Raw genomic sequence first — 25,931 nt, forward strand, 5'->3', positions numbered from 1 at the left:
ATTTTATATTGAATTCCCACAAGAACTTAGTGTTCTCATGTGACTTTGCTTCACTTCCTGATGCTTCTCATGGGGATCAGAGCAGCAGAAGCAGCAGATGCTGGGTAAGTGGTTTCCCATGCAGATCAGATTCCTTTGTAATTAAATTACACCCTTTCTCCACTCTTCAAAACATCATAGGCAAGTTTCACTGTCTTGTGGTTATACTCCAAGATTATGGGTATAGATTGCACAGTGCAACAAGAAAACACAAAGATGACACATTAGGAACATAAAATTTGCACACACATAAAATGTACTTTAAATTGAATTTATCTTTCCAGTGACCTAGAATCCTCTATAATTCCTATTTTGTAAAATAATTTTCTCCCCTATGCACAAAAGAGTATATTAAAAAATACATATGTAAATAAAATAAAATGTTATTTGTTAATGTAGTCAATGTAATAGCCAATATTTACCAAGAAATACTTCTGAAAGTTATTCAGTACTCATTTGCTTTTTTAGATCCAAGACTTAGAAACAGAAAATACGGAACTTAAAAATAAAGTACAAGATTTGGAAAATCAGTTGAGAATAACTCAAGTATCAACATCTCCAGTAAGTGTATTGAATATGTGTATGCTTTCCTTAAAACAAGATCATATGGTGATAAAACATTCTCTGAGTTGTAAATTCTGCAACAAATTATAATACTTTGTGTTTCATAATTTAAAATTAAACATAGATAGGGATGAAGCCTGATAAACCAGGATAATTAAAAATTAAAATTGCTTCTGGGGTTCAGGCCAGAGTTGTTTTCCATGTTGTTTTCTAAAATAATTCAACCTCCCATGTGGTCCTAAGGTTTAAGATTTTCTTTCTGTTTGTGGTTTATTCTTTCTTTCACTCTTATTGATTAGCATTTACTGAGGTCAGTTTTACTGACCCATGCCTGTCTACTCCTGGAGTGCTGAACTTTGTTATAGGAAATGGACTGATAACGAGACTAAACATGGTTTCTTATATTACATGGCAAGCGTTCCCAGTGGGAGTGAGGCAATTTTATTTCAGACACTAAAATAAGTGGTTGCTTCTGCCGACAACACTCAAGTACTTGTAGTTAAATTATTTATTTCTGACTTGCCACAGTTTTGAAATCCTTTTCCTAATACCATGTATGACATCATTATTATTTGATTTGTGCAGGAGGATATATTTTGAAAGTAATTGAAATTGAAAACAATATTTTTTTTGTAGGCAAAATGTATTTAGGACTTTTTTTTTCCTTTTGAATCCTCTGTACCACTGTAATTGATCTCTGTTAATGTTATATTTTATTGATATTATTAATTATTTAAAATTAATATATAACTTATTAAATGATACTATGAAACACAATTGTGGTCTAGGTAAACTTTTGAAAGAATTTTGAAAATTTGTATATGTAGGTATGTAATTTTGTTTACATCTAAAAACTCAAATAGTTCACCAGCTCATCATTATGAAAAATGCTTCTATAAAAAGCTGGACTTATGGAGCTGGGGTTGTAGCTCAGTGGTAGAGTGCCTGCCTAGCATAAGTGAGGCACTGGGTTCAATTCTCAGCATCACATAAAAATAAATAAATAAAAATAAAGGTTAAATTCTTTAAAAAAAAAAAAAAGAAAGAAAGAAATTTGACTTATGGATTCAAATGTGGCATGCCCTGGAGATGGATCAAAAAAAAAATTTTATTTATAAACTCACACTTTCCATCATTCACACGGAGAGAGTTGGGCTTTCCATTGCTTGTCATAGGTTTTGTAATGTGGGACTGATGTGGCTGAAAAGACAGAGGTTCCCAGGAAGGTACCCGTGTAACTATGAGAAGCACATTGAGGTGGCGGGGTATCCTCTTTGAGTTCTGATTTTATTATAATTATGCCTTCCTAATTTTTCTCTTCACTGTTTACTACTCTCAAGGATTACAATTTTTCTCTTGCCTCCTTCATCCCAAGTGACATAAAATTCGCTCCAAAACTTTCTTCAACTTTTGGTCCCCAAATGGAATGTGTACCCTTTTTGTTGAGACTTTATATAAACTATTCTATGAGACAAAATATAAAAATAAAGAGGAAGTTACTTTTTCAAGGAGTCTTAAAGACAGTTGTTTGTAGAATCTATGACAAATGCTTTTGTATTGGCAAAGGTATAAAATGGATGCATCATCATTTTGGATACAGAAGGAGAGCTTTTCCACTGTGTTTCCGCTTTATTTGAAGAAGGAACCCTGAGGATACCATGTTGAGGAGCAAGATTTGGGAGGATTAGAGGGATTTGAGGCATGTTAATAAAACTGCTTCCCCCTGCTTCTTTCCTGTGTCCTCCAAGTTGTCAATGTTCAGAAATAGAACTGGTGTAACTAATGAGAGGATGGGTTGGGCTTGGTCCTGATTATCTCTTGGGTTTACCAACTCACCTTTAGAAATGGTAAGGGGTAAAAGGAATGATGTGATGATCATTAACATTCGTTTTTTTGACCACTTGACTGAAATAGCTATTATATGTGGTAAGCAAGAAAGTTAATGTAAATGAAAGACAGAATGTGAGCATATTCATTTATTCAGAAGTTTTCATTGGTAGAATCAGTTATACAAAACAAACAAAAACCTATTAAAATAGCTAGTCATTAAGATGAATTGGCTTTTAAAATATTAGCCCACTTAATAATTATTTTAGGTGTTGTGTTCATCTCAGATTGAATCTATCTGAATGCATGCTTCAAAGACTACAGTTAATAGGATGAATCAAAAGAAGAAATCATTTTCTCTGCATTTTACACTTAATTCTCATGTGTAGAAAATAATCATTGTAAAAATAACTCAAATTCTAACTTTGTAGTGTATTTATATTCTTTTGCCACAGTAATATCTTTGTGCTTTTTCTTTACCTTAATCTTAATCTTACATGATTAAAATTTAAAAAATTTTAATCATGTAAGATTAAATCTCATACACTAGAACATATACATCTTCTCTAAGACAGAATCATGTTAAGTAAGATAGATGAGGCACAGAAAGACAAATACTGCATCATGTCACTTATATGTGGATTCTAAAAAAGTCTAACTCACAAGAGGAGAAAACAGAATGATGGTTACAGCCTACAGAGGTGTAGTGGGGAAGGCTGAACAAGGTGAGACTTGGATCAAAAGAAACAAAATTTCAGTTTGACAGGAAGAATTCTGTACAACATGGCACCACCAATAATCCTTGAGAATTACCAGGGTGTTTTAAATATTCTCACCCCAAATAAATATGTATGTGAACAAAAGAAATATGCCTGTGAACAAAGGAAAATAGAAATTATTTGATTCTCAAAATAAAATGACCTCAGGAATATTTTTAAACTGCTAAAATTTAAATGTGAAATTAAGTGTCAATGTTTAAAATGTAAATTACTGACATAACTGATTAAATCAAATGGTTTTGAAAATATTGTTACAGGCATTTGTTGATTTGCTCTCATTTTTTAAACAGATTATGAACAAACACTTTTGCCTTTCATTTATAAGCTTAATTATGTAGCTGTGAAATAAAGTAATGTAACACTGAGTGCAAGTATATTTATTTCATATCTGTTAAAATGAGCTACCAACTTTCTGATATTAAAATTTAAAAATAAATTTATCTACAGTTATTTAGTATGAAATGTTGCCACTTTAGAGGAGTTGTTGATGATTGAAGCAATTGAAGTTAAATTTGAAAAAGACAATGAAAATTGTAAATAATTTGAGTATAAACTTAAAATACGAGCATCCCTTGTTTAATTTCTTGCCATCATGCTGGAGCAATCAAATTTCTTTTGAACTAAAAATGTTTTACATCAGTTTTTTTCTTTTGAAATTTGAATATCAGTTTTACAGAATCTAGAGCCAGAACACAAAGCACCTCACAGAACCCCCCAAGCAGGCAAAGTGACTGTTCATTGAGCTTATGATTCTGGAGAGGAATCCTTGTGTGTTTTGTTTGTTTTGAGTTCAGAGGATAGAATTCTCCCAAACTGTCAAGTCCACAATACTTTGATTCAAGGATTAATCAGCAATCCATATTTTAGGGAAGAATTGAAATGAATAATGAATCCCATTATGTACACTGAAATTATGATATAGATGGGTTTATTTTATACAATTAATTTGTCCTAGTATTCTCCAGGAGCTTTCAGTGTGTTATGTGACATGGGCTCCCAAGACTGATGGTTCTTCACAATTGACCAGCCCAAACCAGAATGCTTACATGTCTCCTAAATACCACCAATTGGTTTAGTCATGGGTTTCTTTTCTGGCAAATGAAATATCTTTTGATAATACCCATAATACATACCTCTGCAACACACCGAGATTGTGGAAATCTTTTCACTGGTTTTAGAAATTGGGTCCTTATTTTAAACGATCATTTAGATACACTGAGAAATTTCCGTTACTTGACTGTGCTGTTTGCTTTTTGCTGTGTTCTAGTGGTTTGGCAATAGATTAGAGGTTGGGTTTTCCACCATTTGGTTCTAATTATCTAGGAACAATCTGATTTCCATTTATTACATTCACATGGCAGGGTTGCCTGTATTTATATTAGAAAAAGGGTTTATTCTGCCCTCCTAGCCTCATGAACACCTCTAGAAGATTGTTCCATTATAAGATGTGGGTATAGAAAGTTAAATCAAATTGTTCCTTTTGACTCTTACATCTGAGTGCTTACATTTAACTTTGCTGGCTCTAGAAACCAAATCAGACTATTGCCAGAAAGTTAAATGAATAAAATTGTAGTTCTACGGAATACTGTCTTTTCTATTGCAGAGTTAAATAAATGTTCTCTTTCAGTTAAACCCAATATTAGATAAAATTCTACTTTTATGTAATCAACTATGCAGCCCCTGATTAGACTTGATAAGACAATTATGACCTAAAACATGTATTTCACTGTGGGTAAACAAACCTGCTTGTTTATTTTTTCTAGTGCTTTCTAACCTACTCTTGAAGTCAGGATGGGCAAGAGCAGATTGTGAAAAGTCTCAATTACACAACAAGCCAATGCAAATCTTTAAACAAAGGCATAAATGTTAAACATGAACATTGGTACAAGAACATTTGGTGTCCACAAAAAGTGAATTACCAGTCCACAACTTCACTCTCATAATTGCTAGTTGTGTAAAAAATGATTCAAAAAGAGCAAATTCCATTCAATGAGAGGTAAATCCATTCTCATTTCATTTGTGACTAGAAGTACCTGGTCAAGTCTTATAGCCACTCCTTCTTTCAGGTTTCTCCGTTCTTTGTGGATAATCATCTCCACTTAATTTGCAAGATCCTTGTGAGAACTATGTGATAGTAGGTCTTACAAATAAGAAAGAATATAAGCCAGCTATGGACCTAGAAAACTGAAAAACAAACAAGTAAACAAAAAATATTCCTAGTGCTCTAAGTTTAAACTGGAAAATTCATTACATTTGAAAGTTATTTAAGAAGTGATGTTGACAACATGGCATAAGAATGAATTTTGGAAGTATGAATCTGCATGACAATCTACAAAGGTCTGCTAGAACATTGTACACTTACCATTATATTGTTATATTGTCCCATCATCAGAGTTTTTTAATATTCTTTTAACAAGAAAAAAAATAAAACATCTCTATTTGAATTATAAACTTGAAAGAATTCACTTTTTAAACTTAATCCTAAATAGAATTTTGAATCTTCACTATTTTCATAGCTGTTTTATCTTGGAAATTGTTTGTTTTACATTTAAAAGGTATTTAGGGATTTCTATTACCAATGCAACTTAATAGCACTAATAATATTTAAGTGTCAATATTTCTAGAGATATTATCACAAAACTTTTTAAAATTAAATTCTGTTTTTGCTTTAGTTTAAAAGTGCTCAGGATTTATTGACAGGATTCAAACACTGTTGTGGCACTTTACCTCGCTGAAACATTTACTGTAAAGCTGTGCTATGGCCTAAATGTACCTAAAGCCACAACTTACTGAGAAAAAATAGCTACAAAATTTCAGCAACAACAAATATCAAATATTGACACTCATTATTAATATAACTTAATAACCTAACAAATTCTGCAGAATTAACAGTAAGCACAGATTTTCTCTTAGCATTACATTTTAAATCCTGTGCATACTCCTGAAGATCATAACACTTGGAATTATAAGCATAAAGGGTGTGTTAAGAAGTGGTGCCATGTGATCATATGGGACAGCCTAAAATATTTGGCTTCTAACCATTTGTCAAAATACTGACAGAAGAAATCCCCAAAGATCAAGCTTTTATCTAAGCAAAGTAATTAATTCTTTAAAAAAAAATGAACAGTCTTAAGTAGCTAAAAATAACTGCTAAAAACTAATAATAATTCCAGAAATCTTACACTTAGTCAAACCACACAAAACATTTAATCTAGTGACAAAAATGTTACTGTATACCATTTAGTTGCTATGTCCATATACTTATTCCTATTTAATAAACACTGGTGAAGAATTAGGTGCTGCTGACATATACTCACATACTTCAATGTGCCAGGCTTAGATTTCTTTCTTACAATGAAAGAGATATTACATCTAATTTCTTGACATGAATTATTCCTAGGTTAGGAATCACAAACCCAAATGTCAGTAAGCCCAGGCTGTGACAGAAGAGTGTGATATGGGCATGTGGAGGTAGCAATAAATTTGAGAGCACAGGCCCACTTCAGAGACTCAGTAGATAGTAAGTCCGTGGGCCAACTTTATGTTGCTAAATCTCAAGGAGTAGTCTGAATGTTATGTGAAATCTCTTTATTTTACCTGGAAACAACTAATTCAGTATTTTAAAAGATCTACATGACCCAAACAGGGAGGAAAAAAAAAAAGCCAAATTACCAATGACACAAAAAAGACCTGTGGAGAGAGTGTTAATCTTAAACTCACTATACCCGAATTATTGCATTACCAGATATGCCTACTGTATCCATTTTAAAAGTGAAACTGCCTTTAATTGGGGAATTTGAATACTTGATTATTTTCATCTTGTATACAAACATCATTTTTACATGTACCTTCCCACAGAAAGTAGTGCTATGCGAATCCATAGCATTAACACCATGATAAAAATACTAGAGTACTTTTGTATTAGGTTATGTTGGTCTTCAGTCTGTTTTGAAGCATCTAGTGAATATCTTTTGGTCATTATATGTCATAAACCAATATAGAATATTTCCATTTAATTTTTAATTCAGGTGATACCAAGGATATTTACTACTTACTATTTTATTATACTTTACTAAAAATATGGACAACTTATGCTTTACATAAAATATAGTAAATTTACGCAAATATTGACTGAAAATTTAATATTTATTCATAAAATACATACATTTATGTATATAGTACTGCAATATGTTATATAGAGTATTTTGGAAAACAAAATTGCTGGCATAGGGAGCTTTTAATTGTAACCAGAAAATTAAGCATAAAGAGGCCACTAATGACAGAATCACTCACTAAAAGATATATGCTCAAAATGAATTTTTTAAATTATAGCCTGAATTATCCTTATATAGTTAAACAGATGAAGAAACATCACTACGGAGATCAAGAGGGAAGTCAATAATTTTAGAGCTATATACATATTAATAGTGTGATATATAACTGAAATGATCAGAGATGTTTCTTCCTCACTGCACCCTTCGTTCAATGTAAATACTTAACTTTACACTGTCTCCTTTCCCCATCTGCTTCTACAATGTGTAAAGAGGTGACTCCCAGGTAGAGGATGTCCCTCAAACTTGTTGGTCCCTTCTTTTTTTTAAAAAAAAAAAGGAAAAGGACTTTATTAAAAGACATGGGGTAACAAAGAATGTACACGAAGACTAGAGAATGGGGTTGGGATGATGAAGCATTCATTGAGAAACAGCTAAGGTCATCCTCTAAGGTCTCTTCTAATTTTAGTTTGGTAACTCTTCACAATGAAGCTTATCAAAATTGGCTGCCTCTAAGTCTTACTTGGTGTTGAAAAATCGTTGAAGTGTGACTGGCAGCTGGGAAATCCAAGTCCAGACCCACACCCAGTGTGTGATCTTTCAGCCTTGATCACCTGGGATTGTCAAAGCTCCCAAGCAAGCCCTCTGGGGAAGCTGCTCTCCCCATTCCATCAGGATCAGTGAACAGCTGGAGGAATTGAGCCAAGCACTCGCCCCGCTGGACAGCCATGCTTTCATGTATTTCTGCATTTCGATCATTTATTCAGAGGCCTCTTTACAGGGTCATTGGCTGAGACTGCCTTGAGTGCTTTTGCCCAAACTGCCTTTTTGTTTCCTCTATGACTCAGTTTTTAGTACTTTTCTACTCCTAGCTTCACACTTTTTCCTCTCTCAGGACCATTGGCCAACAACAGCGCAAAACCCTTAGGAACTTCTTGTTCAGGCTCCCTCAGCAACGAGGCAATGTCCCACTTCTGCAGTGATGCTTCTGAACTTTGCCCACTGCCATTTCATGGGGAAAATGGAGCATTGATGGAACAGGCACATTCTTTCTGGCCTTGCGCTAATGGGATCACAGAGTAAAGGCCTAATGGTTACTTTCATTTTGGCTTGTTTTAATTGACTTCTGTGGCATCTGGCAGGTCAGTGTTCTCTCCAGCTCAGCTCTTGAGAGCAGGTTTCTATGTGGTTAGGGAAATAACCCCCAGAAGCCTTACAAAGACTGATATTCAGACCCAGTTCAGGGTATTATTTGCTTATTTTTTTTAATTATCTCTGTGATTTATTTGAGATTCTTAAAGAGTCTCTCCCCATTTCCATTGTGCCTTGCCATTAGAAACTCCTCACTTTGTAAGGAAGGTCACCGTGACTGGATACTGTTCTGAATTTTGGCTATGTTTCTTAGTCATAGAAGAATAAGTCACAGATCTATGGGTCTTAATTCCTATTATAATAAAAACATGTTACTCTTGCCATTAGTAACATTGGAAAAGACTGATTTGAAGATTAAATCTAAAACACATAGTGTAACCCATTTTTTGTAGATTCTACAAAGCTATAAATTATTTGAGAGTTACTCCTCCTTCAGTGACTAATCTTCTCTTATTCCAATAGTTTCTCTTTCCATCTCATTACCCCAAGGACTTCTCCAAAATAAAACTGGGGCTCTCCTCATTCCCTGCTCTAATCCCTTTCTCTCAGGTCCTGATGAAAACAATATTCTATTTTAAATATCTAAACACAAAATATTTCCCTGAAAAACGATCCAGCTAAGCAAGTGAGAATCTTGAGAACCCTCACAGTAGGAGAAATCAACTTGAAGTACATGTTTTAATTTTTTAACATTATTATGAAATAATCATATTTTCACAAAACACCCTTTTTTACACATTCGTTTTCATGTATCCTTCCCATTCCTCCTTGCCTTCTTTATTCTCCTTAGTGTTTTTCTCTCTGTCGTTGTTTCGCAGCTGCTGCACAGAACGTCTGGTCATGAGCCACACAGGTTTCAGAGATGCTCATCCACTTTCTGGCGTAGTGGTGACGCTTCATCTCCCTGTCTAAACATGTCTTCCACTTCTGTCCCTCCTGTCAACTCGCCTGATTCCAGACTGTCACTGGGACTGTTAATACCACCGCCTTCTAAAAGTGGCCTTCCCAGGCCAGTCAGTCAGCGCAGCATTTCAAGACCACATGTAAATTTTCAAAGCAGTAAATTTCTTTTATTATCCCCCTAATTTTTTATACTTCCAGAAATGTGCCATTTCTATACTAATAAAAAAGTCAGGTAGGTCTTGAATTAATGTGATAGAATAGGAGGAGTCTCTGTGTGCCATGTTCATTTCTTTTGGTTCCCTGATATCAGAGTTTCAAGTAGAGGGTGGTTATAATGAAGAAATCTAAAAGATGAAATAGGACAAGTACATAAAGTACCTCAAGGACCCACCAGTCACGGCAATTGGGAAATCAGGTCCTTGGTGATACAGGTACAAGCAGCTTCAGTAGATTTCAGTGCAAAAAGAACAGAGTTTAGATGGAAATTAAATAAGTGGTTGGAAAAGGAAAACTACTGTCTCTTTCAAGAAGCTTAGACTTTAAGGGAGGAGAAAGAAAGACAACAGGCAGGAGGAGTAAAGAGTAAAGGCATTTTTGGTCAGTTTGTTTTGTTTTTAATGACAGGCAAGATTTAAATATTTTTACATCCTGAGAAGAAAGGAAGAAGATATGGAAGCCAGGGAGATATGGGAAGTATATTATTCCTGAATAAGAAGGAAGGGCAAGGGGTACAGTAATTCAATATTTAACAAAAGGGTGACACAATTTTGCCGCTTGAAGAAATGCGCTTAAAATCATTTTAACAGAATTGGAAACCTTTCACTCTATATGTACACAATCAACCTCATGTATATTTCTCTCATGCAACATCAGTGAATCAGAAAAATGAGTGTAGTCTTAGATCTGTAACTTCAGTAAGAACCATTTGAGACTATCCCTGTTCATGGTGTAGAGGAAAAGCACATTTTTTCCTGTATCCCTCTTCAGAAGGGAAATTCTTTTTCTTTCATTCCTGATCAGATGAGATAGTTTTCATAGGAGGTCACACATATATATTTTTCCACTGGTTGGTAAATTGATGATTGTTTCATATTCATGTTACTACTTGGCTACATTTTCATTTTTTTTCTCTGCATTTGTTTAGTCCTGACAAACATTTATCTGATAATTCAATAATATTATTGGTATCTTGGTGATTATTAATTTATTTTAGAAGACACCTATTTATTATAGAAAACAAGATGAAATTTTTCAGAAATGAGATAAATTACAATAAATAACAGTTTATTGTCATTGTACTTATCAATACAAATTAAAATATACTTTAGTTTTTAAAAATATATAAATTGTTCATTTCATATAAATCTATACTTGGGAAGATGAGTTACTTACATTCAATTATTTCTATTTAAAATTGATAACCTTATACAAAATGTATTACTGAAATCACTTCCTTATACATATAGTTTCTAACATGTTTCTAATTGTCTGATACAAGTTGAAATAATTTTAGCTTCTTGGGTATCCATATAAACTAGCATTTTCACCCTTTTTGCCATCATCTTTGAGAATATTGCAGACATTTTCCATTGCTTTCTTGCAAATGAGCATTTTACCACAGTTTGAGCCACACGAAATTGTTAATTTTTTGTTTTTTAAGAATTATTTATAATCAGAGGATGAACTAGCCTATTTTAGTATACCATCTTTGCTTGACTGCTGACCTATTGTCAAATTAATTGGGGTGCTTATTGAAGAATGTGTATTTTATTTTGTTTTATTTTATTGCATGATCTATAGAATGTCAAGTTATATGATTCAACAAAATTTGTTGTTTATATGTATTATTTGTGTGTATTGTTATGCATTTGAAATACTTATGTGATAAGTGCTTATATGAAATGCCAACCTAATTCATATCATCTTCATTGCAGGCTGGCAGTGTAACACCGAAGTCACCCTCCACTGACATCTTTGATATGATTCCATTTTCTCCAGTATCACACCAGTCCTCCATACCTACTCACAATGGCACACAACCACCCCCAGTACCTTCGAGATCTGCTGAGATTAGTAAGCTTTCTAAATAAATAAATATTTCTTGCTCTATTTGGATACATTTTGAATTTTAATTAACACTGTGAGAATTGCATATCTTCACAAGCTCACTAACAACTTTAATTATTAAAGTGTTATGTTTTTCTGTATGTGCCAAATGCAGCTAATTTACTTTATAATTCAGAGAGTACTACTAAAGATATCTCTGTTTGGAATTTGAACCTACTGAAGAAACAATGATATTTTGGTGTAGATTTATTTACATCATAATAAAATTGTTTAGTTATAGGTTTATTATATTTGGGATTATATCAGTAATTTTTGTAAAAAATAACTGGAGGTAATAATTTTAGCTATTTTTAACTTTATTAATAGATCCTAGTTTAAATATTACTGTTATCATAGAGTATATAGGTATTTTTGGTGGAAAATATATAAATTACATCAATTCTATGAATCACTTTACATCTTAACAATATGTAAGGTTTGTTTCCCACTCTCAGGATTTCAAAAATGCTTAAAAAACATTGCTTTTATGTTTTGTTTTCAATGTATCTGGAAGAAACATCAAAGTACCTTTTTGCTAAGTTAAAAAGCATATAACAAATGTTCAGTTTTAATATTTTAGCTGCATATTGATCTGTCCCTGTCAGAGAATATGAAAGAATAGTTTCCAGTGGCCATAAATCAGTCACTAAGCCCTAAGGAAACTGAAGAAAAGAGATCTTATGCTTTATTGAATTCTTTCTCATTAACACTAACACATTTTGAATATAACTCTCAAGTTTTAGTTGAAGGCCTTTTAATATATGGCAGGACCTATAGTTTATTTCTTTTCACCTATGGAATACAACATCATGCATTACTCATGTTGTGTACTTAATTCACTTACAGGACTTAAGTAAAATATTAGGGACATTAAAATCAACTTATGAAAATATTTCAAAACATCAACTCAAAATAGACTTTGAAATGGACAAGAATTTTGGGGAAAGTCCCCAAAAGCATAGGAAAGAAAAGCAAAAATGGACAAGTGGAACTACTTTGAACTCAAAATTTTCTGCATAACACTGGAAACAACAGAATAAAGAAACAACTTACAGAATAGGAGAAAATATTTGCTAGTTACATCTTGCAAAGAGTTAATATCTAGAATATGTAAGGAACTCAACCAGTTAATAGCTAAAGGAAAAAATTAAAAATTTTAAAAAATTAAAAATAAAAAAAATTAAATTTAAAATTTAAAACAGATCTACATAGACATTTCTCACAAGAAAACATACAAATGGCCAATCGTTTATGAAAAAACATTAAACCTTTCTAATCATCATGAAAATTTATACCAAAACTATAAGAGAAATCATCTCACTCTAGTTAAAATGACTATTACCAAAAAGACAAAAGATAACAAATACTGGAAAGAAGGATAAAAGTAACTCTTGCACATTATGTAAATTAGTATATCCACTATGGAAAACAGTAGGAATGTAACTCAAAAAATTAAAAATAGTAACGTGACCCAACAATCCCACTACTTGTTGTGTATCCAAAGGAAATGAAAGCAGTTTGTCAAAGACACATCTGGACATCTATGTTTTTTGTAGTACAGTTCACAGTAGACAATGAATAGAAAGAACCTAAGTGTCCATTAACAATGAATAGATTAAAAAAAAATGTAGTACATATATTCAATGGAATATTTTCAAGCTTTAAAATGAATGAAACACTGTCATTTGGGAAAATGTAGATGGAACTGAACATTATTATATTAGGTGAAATAAGCAAGACACAGGAAAAAGAAGTAGCATGTGATCACACTCATATGTAGAATATTAAAAAGTTGATCATGTAGAACTTGGCAGTGGAGCTGTAGTTACCAGAAGTTGGGGAGAATAGGGAGAAGGGAGGGATGGGGAGAGGTTACTCAAATTGACCCAGTTACAGTTTAATAGTAGTAGGTATGCTATTGTACAATACAGTGACTTCAGAAAATGAAAATGTGCTGTATATTTTAAGTAGCTAAAAGAATGAAATATTTGGAAATTCATATAACTAAGGAGGTGAAAGATCTCTACAATGAAAATTACAGAACACTGAAAAAAGAAGTTGCAGAAGATCTTAGATGGTGGAAAGACCTCCCATGTTCTTGGACAAGCAAAATTAATATTATCAAAATTGTTGTACTACCAAAAGCAATATTCAGATTCAGTGCAATCTCCATTAATATAGAAGTGACATTCTTCACAAAACTAGAAATGACAGGCCTAAAATAAATTTAGAAAAATTAGAGGCCCAGAACAACCAAAGCAATTCTAAACAAGAAGAGCTATGAAGGAGGCATAAGAATACCCACTCTCAAATTATATTGCAGAGCTGCACTAATATAAACATTATGGTATTAGCATCAAAATAAACATGAAGATCATCAGAATAGAATAGAAGACACAGAAGCAAACCTCGTAATTGCTGTCATCTGATACTTGACAAAGGTCCCAAAAATAATTGTTGGAGAAGAGATAGCCTTTTTAATAAATGATGCTGGGAAAACTGGATATTCATTTCTAAAATAATGAAATTAGATCCCTATCTATCACCCTGAACAAAAGTCACAGTGGATCAAAGACTTAGAAATTATATCAGAAATGTTGAAAGCAGTAGCAAATGTAGGGTCAACAACCCATCATATTACTGCAGGCACCAACTAGGCACCAACTTCCTTAACAAAACCCCTAAACTTCAAGAAATAAAAATAAGAAAATAAGAACCAATGGGTAAGATACCATCAAAGCTTCTTCACAACAATGAAAATGATTAAGAGCATCAAGACACAGCTCATAGAATGGGAGAAAATCTTTGCCAGCTATTCACTCTGAATGGGATTAATATCCAGAATACTTAAAGAACTCAAAAAACTTAACAACATAAATACAGATAACACAATAAATGGGCAAAAGAAGAAATTTCAAAGAAGAAATACAAATGATCAACAAATATGAAAACAAATTTCAACATTTCTAGCAATTAAGTTTGGTATATGGAAATCAAAACTACACTGAGATTTTCTCTTACCCCAGCCAGAATGGTAATTATCAAGAATACAAATAAAAAATGCAGGTGAGGATGTGGGGCTGGGGGACTCTGACACATTGTTGATGGGAATGCAATTTAGTGCTATCACTCTGGAAAGCAGTGTGGAGATTCTTCAAATTACTACAAATGGAATCACCGTTTGACCCAACTTTTCTTACTCCTTAGTTTATTCCATATAAACTAAAATTAGCCTATTACAGTGATGCAGCCACATCAGTATTTATGGCAGCACAATTCATAGTAGCCAAATTATAGAATCAATCCATCAACAGATGGATGGATTAAGAAAATGTAATACACACACACACACACACACACATATATATAAAATGAAGTTTTACTCAACCATAAAGAATGAAATTATGGCATTTGCCCAAAATTGGATGTAAGTGGAGAACATTATGCTAAGTGAAATAAATCAGATTAAAAAAAAAATCAAGGATTGAATGTTTTCGCTCATATGTAGAAGCTAGAGCACAATTTAAAAAAAATGGTAAAGGCATCAAATATCATAAAGATATAGGGAAAATCAGTGGAGCAGAAGGAGATCAAGAGGGATGAAAGAGGGGCAGGAAAGAAGAGGAAATGTGGAATGAAATTAACAAAATCACAGTCTGTGCAAACATAAATATACTACAGTGAATTCCACCTTTATGTTTATGTAGAAATTACCAGTCAGAAGTAAATAAATTTGAGAGCGAAAGGAATATCAGTAAAGGAGACTGAGGAAGAGAGGGAAAGATTGGGGAACAGGAAATAAAAATTGAGTACATAAAATTTCATGCATGTATGATTATGTTAAAATGAGCCCAACGACTATGTATAATGCTCTAACAGATATGCTTCATCTGATAAAAAAATTATATGATATATACACACACACACACACACACACACACACACACACACGGTATTCCATAAATAAAATGTTTTATGTTTTTATTATCAGTTAAAATAAATTTAAACTAAACTATGTATTGCAATACATTAGTTGAATTATATGTTTAATTGCTCTGGATATATTTTGTGCCAATGCAAAATTGAGGAAATAATTCATCACATACATATCATAGTGTGTTTTAGAAAATGTCCCAACACCCTGATGTTATGATAGAGTGTTTTTAATTTGTTTTTTATCTTATGAGTGTGTCTGCATCTCTTTCTTTATCCTTGCCTTTCACATTTTTAGACCTCCTCACAGATTCACTTATGTTCCCTAATTGTCTATAAACTCCGTGAATGAATGAACAATGTCCTTTCTTTGCTACTTTAAACCATTGTCTAGGAAAATGCATGATATATATGTTCAATAAATTTTCTGAATAGAGCAAAGAATGACTAAGTGAAGCACCACCTCTTAGATTTTATTCTTTTACCCCTGCATCAGACTCAACTAATTTTAATTTTGTTTATAATTTTTGTTCTGAATTTGATATCCACGTGAGCTGAACAAAACAAAAAAAATAACACCAAAGAGTTCTGTAGTGTTTATTAATTTACATGGAATTAGTCTCTTAATGTGCAAGGTGGTTTGTTCTTTAACTTTGAAGAGAATCATGGGCTCATGAGAATAAGTTGGGAAACCTCCTGTCAGAAAAAGACAGCATGTCCACCCACACCACATACTCCCCAAAACCCACCTGAAATCTCTAGTGATTCTGTAGTTCCAATTTGAGAAAAGTCTATTTTATGAAAATCTCTATTCTCTCTGATCAGCAGTCTGTCATTTAGGTTAATCTGTTCTTTTAAACAAACACCTACTATGTGAAAAGCACTGGGTCATGTACTTGTAGTATCATGGTTACCAGAACATGCTTCCAAACAAAATTTCCTCTGTTCTCTAATTTTTATTTATTGCCTGAGCCCTGTAGGACCGAGGGAGGGAGGTAAAAACAGTAATAGTATATTCATCAGTTACATAGAAAGTAACAATACATTCCTATTGTTGAGAATACTTCTGTTTTTAGAATTTTGTCCCAATGTAATTGTTGAGAATGCTCCTTTCACTTTAGAAGTGCCTTATTTGGATAATGAATTATATGTTCCCCTTATTTATATAATACTCATCAGTTCCAGAAACTCCCAAACATTTTACCAATTATTAACTTATTTATAACTCAAGAAACTGAAAAATATTTGGAACTTGGAAAAGCAAGGATCCTTCATGATGAGAGTGCCTGAGTAATTTTAGAGGAAATGATAAAAAGAAGTAGCATAAATATTACTTCTTATATACCATTGAACCCCACTGAGAATTTGTTTTCAGCAAAAAAAATGATATGAATATGTATCAATATTCTTCCTATACATTATTTAATATTTTCCAATTCAGATTTCATTTGAATTGATTCAGAGGAATCAAATGTTAATATTTTTCAAATTTTTAAAGTATATAATAGGTCACACGTGTTCTATAAGTTACAAACATAATTTTAACTTTGTTACTTCTTTAATGACACAAAGTGGCACATACTTAAGAATACACACAAATAGAACTTTTTTTCATACTGCTTTCCTGCTGTTTTCTTAAAAATAAATATAAGGATGAAAGTTTCATAGCTCAGGGGTTAGAGCAGTGTCTTGTAAAATATAAATTTATTGCTGATATAGGAGGATTTTTGTTCAAAATTTGTCTCATTGTGGCTATCTATGAAGATGATATGATTTCATAGTACATAAGATAAAATGCCTTGTTTTTTTTCTGAGTAAAAAGTGTTATAAAAGCATGTAAAACTACTTACTAATCTCTTTGGTCTTATCACTTTCTAATTTTTTGTGACATAACAATAAATGGAACTAGGAAAGTCTTGATGAAAATTATATCAATTTTAGTACATTTTACATGTTGCAAACATTCAAGTGTTATATTAATTATCAACTATTTATTGAGGTTGATATTTCTACATTAAAGACACAGAAACATCTCTGGATTATAATTCTTTATAATCAAACAGTTTTTAATCTCATAAAATGGATTTTTACTTCCTTAGTCTAAACTCCAGAAAGCTCAACATAAAATGTAAGTGTATAGAGGCTTATTTGATCATATATATATATATATATATATATATATATATATATATATATATAATTTATTATATATAATCCTGCCTTTGAAATCAGATTTGCCCCAATTTGTTTCTATTCATTTTCTTTACTAAAATACTTTCTTCCTTTTAGAACGGGATCTGTTTGGAGCTGAACCTTTTGACCCATTTAACTGTGGAGCAGGGGATTTCCCTCCAGATATTCAATCAAAATTAGATGAGATGCAGGTAACCATCTTAACACATTGAACTATAAATGGCTTATCTCTTTTAAATTTGGGACAAAGAAAATTTTATATATGAAAACTACTCTTTTCTTTAATTATTGTCAATATAAAAATTACTTAAAAGTAACTACATTAAAAATTACATCTAATTCTAAAAATACGACTGATAAGGATTAAGTTGTTGATTTTTATTTTTATGGTTCAATTTACCATGGAAATACGATGGTTCCTTTTTTTTAACAATGTGGCATGGATTCTAATGGATTGTTGTTTGAAATCCAGAAATTAAAAGGTCATTGCAATAGATTTATAAGATTTCTCAGTCTTAACAATTTCAAAATTGTAAATGGGTAGATGTGGGAAAATCTTTGTAAGAGTAAAGTCATTCTGTCTGAAAGGAAGCATTGTAGCTGTGGTTCATAACTTCTGGGCTATTATTGAAAAAGCAGACACCCAGTGACAGCTTCTTTAGGAATGTAGTGAGTTGGGTTTTCATTTCTGTCTCCTTTTCACTTCTGAATTCTAAACTGTTCTGAAACATTGAGCAAATTGGGGTTAAAAGCTTTATACAATGCTCCATGATTAATAAGCAGGCTTGAAAAGACTAGAATAAAGTCTTCTCTTTATATTTTCCCTATTATTTATGAAAAAGTTTCTATATGGTAAAATTCAGATAGACACCAATAAGATGAAGGTGCGTGAGAAGAGATGGTGAAGACATTAAGGCAATATGAAGTGGGTGTTTCCATTAATTAGTCCTGAGTTACTCCATCATTCTCTATGCTTCACTCCTTCCCACACATACACCCCCAAAAACTTAGTGGGTGAACTCTGATGTAATATTAGTAAACATGTTCCTCTTCCTGGAAAAATAATACAAATACCCTTCCACTCATTTTGAACTGTCCTATTTTCTAGGTATTATGTGAACCCCTTATTTTTGTAGATTTAATCACTGTGTACATTTTAAAAGTTGATTTTGAAAACATATTTATCTTGTGTTTCCAAAGTAGATGCTAAAACAATATTTTTCAAGTTGGATGATTTGTAGTTCTTTTTTCTATGAAAAATTATTTTCTATCTTTAAAATCTTCTTAAATTTTTATTTCCCAAATATTGACAAAAAAGTTGTAAACAACTTACCCTTACATTTATTACATAATTATGAATGCAAAAAATAATTAAATAAAAATGACATTGAATCACCTACAAAATGCAAATTAAGAACTTTAATGTTACAGAGTGGGTGATATCGTATGGCTAAAATTAAAATGACTGTATTAAATTTCTGCTTTTTTCAATAACTATCCTTTCTGATTATGCAAATTCCCCACCTTTTTATGTATTTCAAATACTATGAAAAATTTACTCAAAACCTGCATGATTAATTATTGATGATGATGTATTTCATATAAAATCAACTCCTTTTCTTTTCATCATTTAACCAATTAAGTTTATACAACCAGAGACTAATGAGTTTGTAGGAGCAACACAAACATGGGTACTGATAGGGCAGTACTTGTTAGAGTGAAGCAGGTCATAAAAACTACTTGGCTAGGAAGGTTTTTTTATCACAAAATTTAAAAATTCTATAGATTTTAAAAAACCAGCCTCCATCTCACGATTTTTGTGTCAATCAAGTTTGAGAAACACTATCAGAATGATTGAATGATGTGTTGGTCAAATAACTTTAAACTGTGGTGCTTTTGTTTTTGTTTTTGCTGTTTTTAATATTTTCTTAATCTCTTTTTTATTCTCATCTGCTTTCATGGTGGGTAGCGCCAGCGATGGTTGGTATATTATTTTCAACAACTTACAACCTTTTTAAAACTAAAAGCTTAATGTTGCATGCTTTATTTAATAAATATTCAAACAGCAATTTCATATGAATGTATCAGATCATTAGTTGTGGTTAAAGTTTTACTATTCACAATTTAAGGTTATTTTTTCCATGATTTAGTCACTCGTGTGTTATTCATCTTTTTTATTGTTTCTTCTAGTGCAGAATTTACTTGTAAGATCACATTAAAGTAAAATGATGTTTTATTTATTTAAGTCTATGATGAATTTTGTTAGTAACCTTGCTGTTCCTAATTAATTATTGTATACATTTAACTACTATTTCTATCTGTGCATATCATGTAAAAGGCTAATATAATAGTTTCTGGATGCTGCATTGAGTTAATAAGCCTAGTGAAATATTGTTTTCCTCTTTGATTTACAAAGGATTTTGACTTAGTAATTCTTAAGAGAATTCAATTAAGTTTCAAATCACAGAATGTCTTATGCATGTAAGAATATAAGCAGAAATGCTAAGCTATATTTCATTTTAACTAATTAGAAAATTATTTATTTGAAATCTATAATATAGTTATTTGAACTGATATAATTTAAACAGAGTGGCACATGTCTCCTATAAACCAATCAGTGGGATAATATTGATGCCCAGAAACATACTTTGTGAGCCATAATAATTTAATATGCTAAAAAACAAGACGGGTAAGTCATGAAGGATGAAAGAATTACACACAAATGGTGTCAAGTCAATGGTGAATAATTTAGGAGAATATTAATGTCCAGGTAAATAAAACTTACAATAATATCCAAGTAAATTTCAAAAGCATTAGACAGTTAAAAATGTTTGGAATATATGTGACTATTCATCTGACTTTTGAACTGGAGATAGATTTTTATAAGGAAGAATATACACATGTAGTTTTTTTAATATTTATTTTTTAGTTGTAGTTGGACACAACACCTTTATTTCACTTGTTCAGTTTTGTATGTAGTGCTAAGGATTGAACCCAGGGTCTCACATGTGTGAGGTGAGTGCTCTACAGCTGAGCCACAACCCCAACCCCACGTGTAGTTTTATAATTTTCTTTATAATCTGTCCCACTGGGATGTATAAATACTACACACACACACACACACACACACACACACACACACACACACACAGAAATAGACAAAAATTAGGAAACTAAACAATCAACCGAAAAATAAAAAACAGAAGATCACAAAAGAAGACCACATGCAGCTAACATACATACAGGTATTGTCTAATAAAAGGAAACATACAAATTTAAAGAATTTCAATGCCATTTTGATCTACCAAATTAACTACTTCATTTTCTTACTAGTAATTAGCACAAGTGAAAGAATGCTGTAACAAACACTTTAAGTCATTCACAGCTTCCCTTTGGATAGTAATTTGTTAATAATATTTTAATTTGTATCTGGTATTAAAATCTTTGAAATAGTCTGTTATTTTCTGAGGAGAAAATTAGAAATTTGTTAAATCTCTATGCACAAAAATATGATATTAGCTGTATTCACGATTGTAAAATACTGGAAGTTAATAAGTAATTATAATTTTAAATTATATTGTATAGTCAGGATAAATTAGTTTTATTTGAACTGTAATACAGGAAGTTGGTTCTGGTAGAGAAAACAGAAAATAGAAAATTTTAGCTGATATATGTAATACATTACATAAATGAGAAAGTTATTTATGCTGTCATTAAAATCATTAAAAAACTATACACAGGAAAAATATAGACTCAAAATACTTATGTCAGCATGTAAACAGTTGTTACATATGACACATTTTTCCTTGATATGCTTTTGTCTATTTCAAATAAGCAATGCAGTTGAGCAAAATATTTTATATAAGTTATATGATTAATGTTAGTTATAAAATTATTCTTTTTTTGATACTAGTTAATGATAATTCCCATCAATACCTAAAGAAAAGAAAATTCATTTTTCATTAAAAAGTTTAAGATTCAAGACAATATGGAAATCTTGGAGGGATGCAGAATTAATTAAATTATGATTCTCAAAATGAAACTTCTGAAGGAAGGTCAGAAAATGTGCAGGAAATTTCATTATAGAGGAAATAAAACCAAGGAGACTTATAAGATGTATGTGGTAATTAGGATGAGTAGATTATCCTAAGGGAACTTTGAAAAGATCCTTTAAAAATCACCATGGAGATATTGTTCTGCTGTACAAACAAGTATTGAAATAATGTTTGATATCTACTTAACTTTGCTGTTTTGCCTTTAATACTGATAGCATATTGATAGTTAATATTTTCAGGATAAAAAAGTGATACTAGTTTAATTTCAGAATGAACTGATAAAATTAAAACAACATATGGTATCAGTCCTTTCCAAAGGTAATTATCTCTCTCTCTAGTTATCACTTCTACTTATGTATCTATCCCTTATCATTCATTATATACAAGAAGATGACAGTACATAGCCCTTCAGATACCCACATAAAATGTTTTGAAAGTATAGTTTATTTCCAACATTTTCAGTTTAAAATATTCACTTTTTAAAGTAGTTGGTGGCCACTAGAAACTATGCATAATATGGGAAAATATTACTTTTTGTAATACTAACAAATCTTAAAAAAAATCATGGTCAGTACTCTGACCTTTACTGAATTTAATTTGTATTTGTATTTAATATAATTGTATTTCATATACTGAAAAGAAGTTTTGAAAATGCAGTGATAGCCTTGTTTTATGCTATACGTATAGTAAAGAGCATTGTTAGAATATTAATTACAAACAAAGGGTGTCTTGCAGGTTTATAAATAGTATCTCCTCTATATGAAAATGCTTGCATTAGCATTTAGAAAGATACAATGCTTTTAAATACGTAGTCTAATTGGTTCCACAAGGAAACCTCTAATGTGACCTTTAGTTCCACTGATTGTTGGGAGTCTATGCTTTTCATGTCTTTGTAGACTAGTGTGCATAGACTAGGGGCCAGTGAGAAGATGTGGGGAGAGGGTAAACCTAGCAATGGCCCACAGTTCAATTGTATTATGCAAAATAAAAGAGCTTGTGATGGAGAAGCACATATTTTTTTGCCACAAAGTTTTAATAAAAAATGTTAGGGGAAAGAAAAAGCACAAAATTTTCATGGCAGTGACGTAAATAAATCAGCAGCAACTTAACTTCTAAAACATACTGGTGGAAACAGGAGCGCATGGAGGCAGAACAATGGCAGGACTTGGGAAAGTTTCTCTAAGGCACAATGGTCTACAGGGCTCTGCTGCACCCAGAAACAGCACTACATTTACAAAATTATTTTACCCAGGCTCTGACAGAGTTAATCAGGAAAAAATGATGAAGATTATCAGGCTATCTTGAACTTCTCATCACCATGAGGTGTAGCTCTCTTGATAATATTTAAATTAATAATTATCTTTAAATTCAACAAATTAAGCCACAGTAGAATTGACTTATTAAATAGGTTCTACTGAAAAAGAAGCATTTAAGTCTTAAAAGTACTTAATTTCATATATTGTTATTTTCTTCTGTTTCTCATGTATGATAACCTCAAATATATATTAAATCATTAAAATTTTAATAAGTATAAAAGAACTGCCAGTGATGTACATCTGTATAAAAATTTGACAAGCCAGAATTTTGCATATGATTATTTCTTAGTTGATTGAAGTACAAAGATTTCAACTTTTGTTCATCTTCTCTTCTACTTACCGATTTTATTTTACTTTGCCATGGGCATTTCCTATTTTAATGATTTTATTCTGTCTTACAGGAGGGGTTCAAAATGGGACTAACTCTTGAAGGCACTGTATTTTGTCTCGACCCAGTAGACAGTAGGTGCTGATGTCAAGAACAAGAGTTCATCCATGTTAAATTTTTTTGTATACACACATATCATTCATTATTACTTTGGAAGGTATTATACATGTGCCAAAATATATTTTAATATCTTAATATTTTGAAAGTCATCACGGTAAAATTTCTTCACACTCACTGTTGATCTGTAATTTTATTTTAAAACAACTTAGTATTATGTATAGCATACTTTAAAATTCATTTGTTTCTGTTGTAGTGGAATTTATAATTGAAAGAGATTATGCAAATATCTGCTTTGTCTAAGTTCCAAATTAGCACCTTGATATTTGTGTTCATTCTCCAGGCTGTTAATTTATTATTGATGTTCAAAAAGCCATACCTTAATGAAACTGTTTAAAATTCTGAAGAAATATACCAATACCAAACTAAACATGCCCTATTTTCAAAGGAAAAAGCATGTTGCCATTCATTTGACAGATGTCATTCTATGTATAAAATGTTCACGTTGTTGGGAAAATTTGAACTTTGCCTACTATGCTACCAGGTCACAAATTTTTAGTTGGTTAATAAAGGATAGAAATTCCAATAACAATTCAATCAAATTTATTTCAAATATTAGTAAATACAAGCTAATAATATTAATTATTGTTACTAGTTATATTAAAAAATGTTAAATTTGTTTCATAAATGTGGAAAAAATAAAAAGTTATGAAATCTTAAAATTTCATTTCTAATATGTTAAGTTACATTGCTATGACATCTGAACATCATGTGAAACATTTGGAATGTATGCTCACCATAGGTGCAATGCCTAGCAACCATGCTTACTTTGCCAATTGTATTTCTTGTCACTAAATAAGAACTATCATCATGTCATATTCTCTTCTTTGATAGAGATATTTTTCCTCACCAAAGTTTATTTTCTGATCCCCCATTCATTTGATACTTTAATATTTATGATAGCTATCTATATAAAGTATCAAAATATTTAGTCAATACCATTTGTCTTTGTTTTATTGAATCAAAATCTCATTTGTTATGAAAATTAAGTTTCTATTCAGCTTCCTCTTGAACATGAGCAATATAAAATTCTCTATCACCTTATTTGTGATGGGCTGATGAACCCTGACATTTAAAAATATTTGTTTTCTATATCTTTGCCCATCATATAACAGAATAACAATAGCAAAAATTGATGGTAAAAATTTTAATGTGGCTTATCTTTATCACATTATAAGAAAAATAAATTAATGCAAATATAGGCTTAGTTTGAGGGTAGCTCTCAAAAATAAATGAATATATAAATCGGTTCTTTTATTCATGGAAATTTCTTCAATTGTTAAGGTACATTTTCACTAGTAAAATAAATCTAATGTGCTTATGCAAAATTATATGTATTTCCATTATATTTTATGGTATATATGAACCTTCTTGTTTGTGTTATTATCTGCTAAGTCATATGTTAATTAGAGGTAGTATATGTTTCATAATGAAGAGTCTTTAAATTTTGTTTGTCATATAGTATTTTGGGATTTATATAATGAGGATGATTAGAAGCCACATAAATGGCTTTTTTTAACAGATAGAATTTGTATTTTTATTATACTTTAAAAAGCTTTATGTAATAGGTATATATATATATATATATATGTATATATATATACACACACACACACACTAGTGGCCATTTATTATCAGTGGTAACACAATAGAGTACTAAGAGGATATTTGCACATTTAAGATGTTACTTTACCAATTTTTAATGGTAATCAATTCTGCTACTGGCATGATTAAATAGTGCATAACTGGTCATTAATTATGAACATCTATTTCACCAGTGCATTTTTATGAAGATATGATTGGAAATTGTATTTCTATGTAAACTCAATGATATGTTTGATTTTGCTGAGAATAAAAGTTTTTAAATAAATTAAATTGTATCATTTACTCATTAAATAATCTCTAGACATAATCTGCAGCTATGTACAATATATTTCCTTGGTTACTAATCAAAGCTGAAGAAAGAGAAGCAGGAAGGGAGGGAGAAAGAAAAAAAAGGAAGGAAAGAAAGAGAAAGTCTTTACTTTTAACTTTATTTCCTACAGCCCACACATATTTTAGCTTTTTTGAGAAAATATCATTCAGTTGTGAAAACATGGACATGATCCTGCTGATGAGAGAGGTCACAATTTTGTTCCTTTCACTAGAAGCATCTGGTGCCATAACTATATTATGTAAATAATCTCTTCCTATTGTTGGGGACTTTTTAAACTAGTAAGACAAAGAGTGTCTTAGCTCACAGTCTCAAAATGTGGACTTGATAATATAATTTTTGTTATGGCTAATTG

General features: G+C 31.4%; 1 protein-coding gene across 16 annotated transcripts in view; it reads left to right on the top strand.

Annotated features, from left to right (window-relative positions):
• Gulp1 (GULP PTB domain containing engulfment adaptor 1) overlaps positions 1-25,518 on the top strand; it is a 270,215-nt gene extending 244,697 nt beyond the window's left edge. For 12 of the 16 annotated variants that reach the window (XM_040294575.2, XM_078017716.1, XM_078017712.1 and 9 more), the window contains 6 exons: positions 24-104; positions 508-600; positions 9,451-9,675; positions 11,470-11,608; positions 17,864-17,958; positions 23,540-25,518. In XM_040294575.2, coding sequence (XP_040150509.1) covers positions 24-104; positions 508-600; positions 9,451-9,675; positions 11,470-11,608; positions 17,864-17,958; positions 23,540-23,611 — 705 coding nt within the window. In that variant the 3' untranslated portion in view covers positions 23,612-25,518. The remainder of the gene's footprint in view (positions 1-23; positions 105-507; positions 601-9,450; positions 9,676-11,469; positions 11,609-17,863; positions 17,959-23,539) is intronic. The other 4 variants (XM_040294577.2, XM_013358210.4, XM_040294579.2 and 1 more) reach the window with 4 other exon arrangements.
• The last annotated feature ends 413 nt before the right edge of the window (positions 25,519-25,931 follow it).

The sequence above is a fragment of the Ictidomys tridecemlineatus genome, chromosome 7 (genome assembly GCF_052094955.1).
Source record: "Ictidomys tridecemlineatus isolate mIctTri1 chromosome 7, mIctTri1.hap1, whole genome shotgun sequence".
In the NCBI taxonomy this organism is placed as follows: Eukaryota; Metazoa; Chordata; class Mammalia; order Rodentia; family Sciuridae; genus Ictidomys; species Ictidomys tridecemlineatus.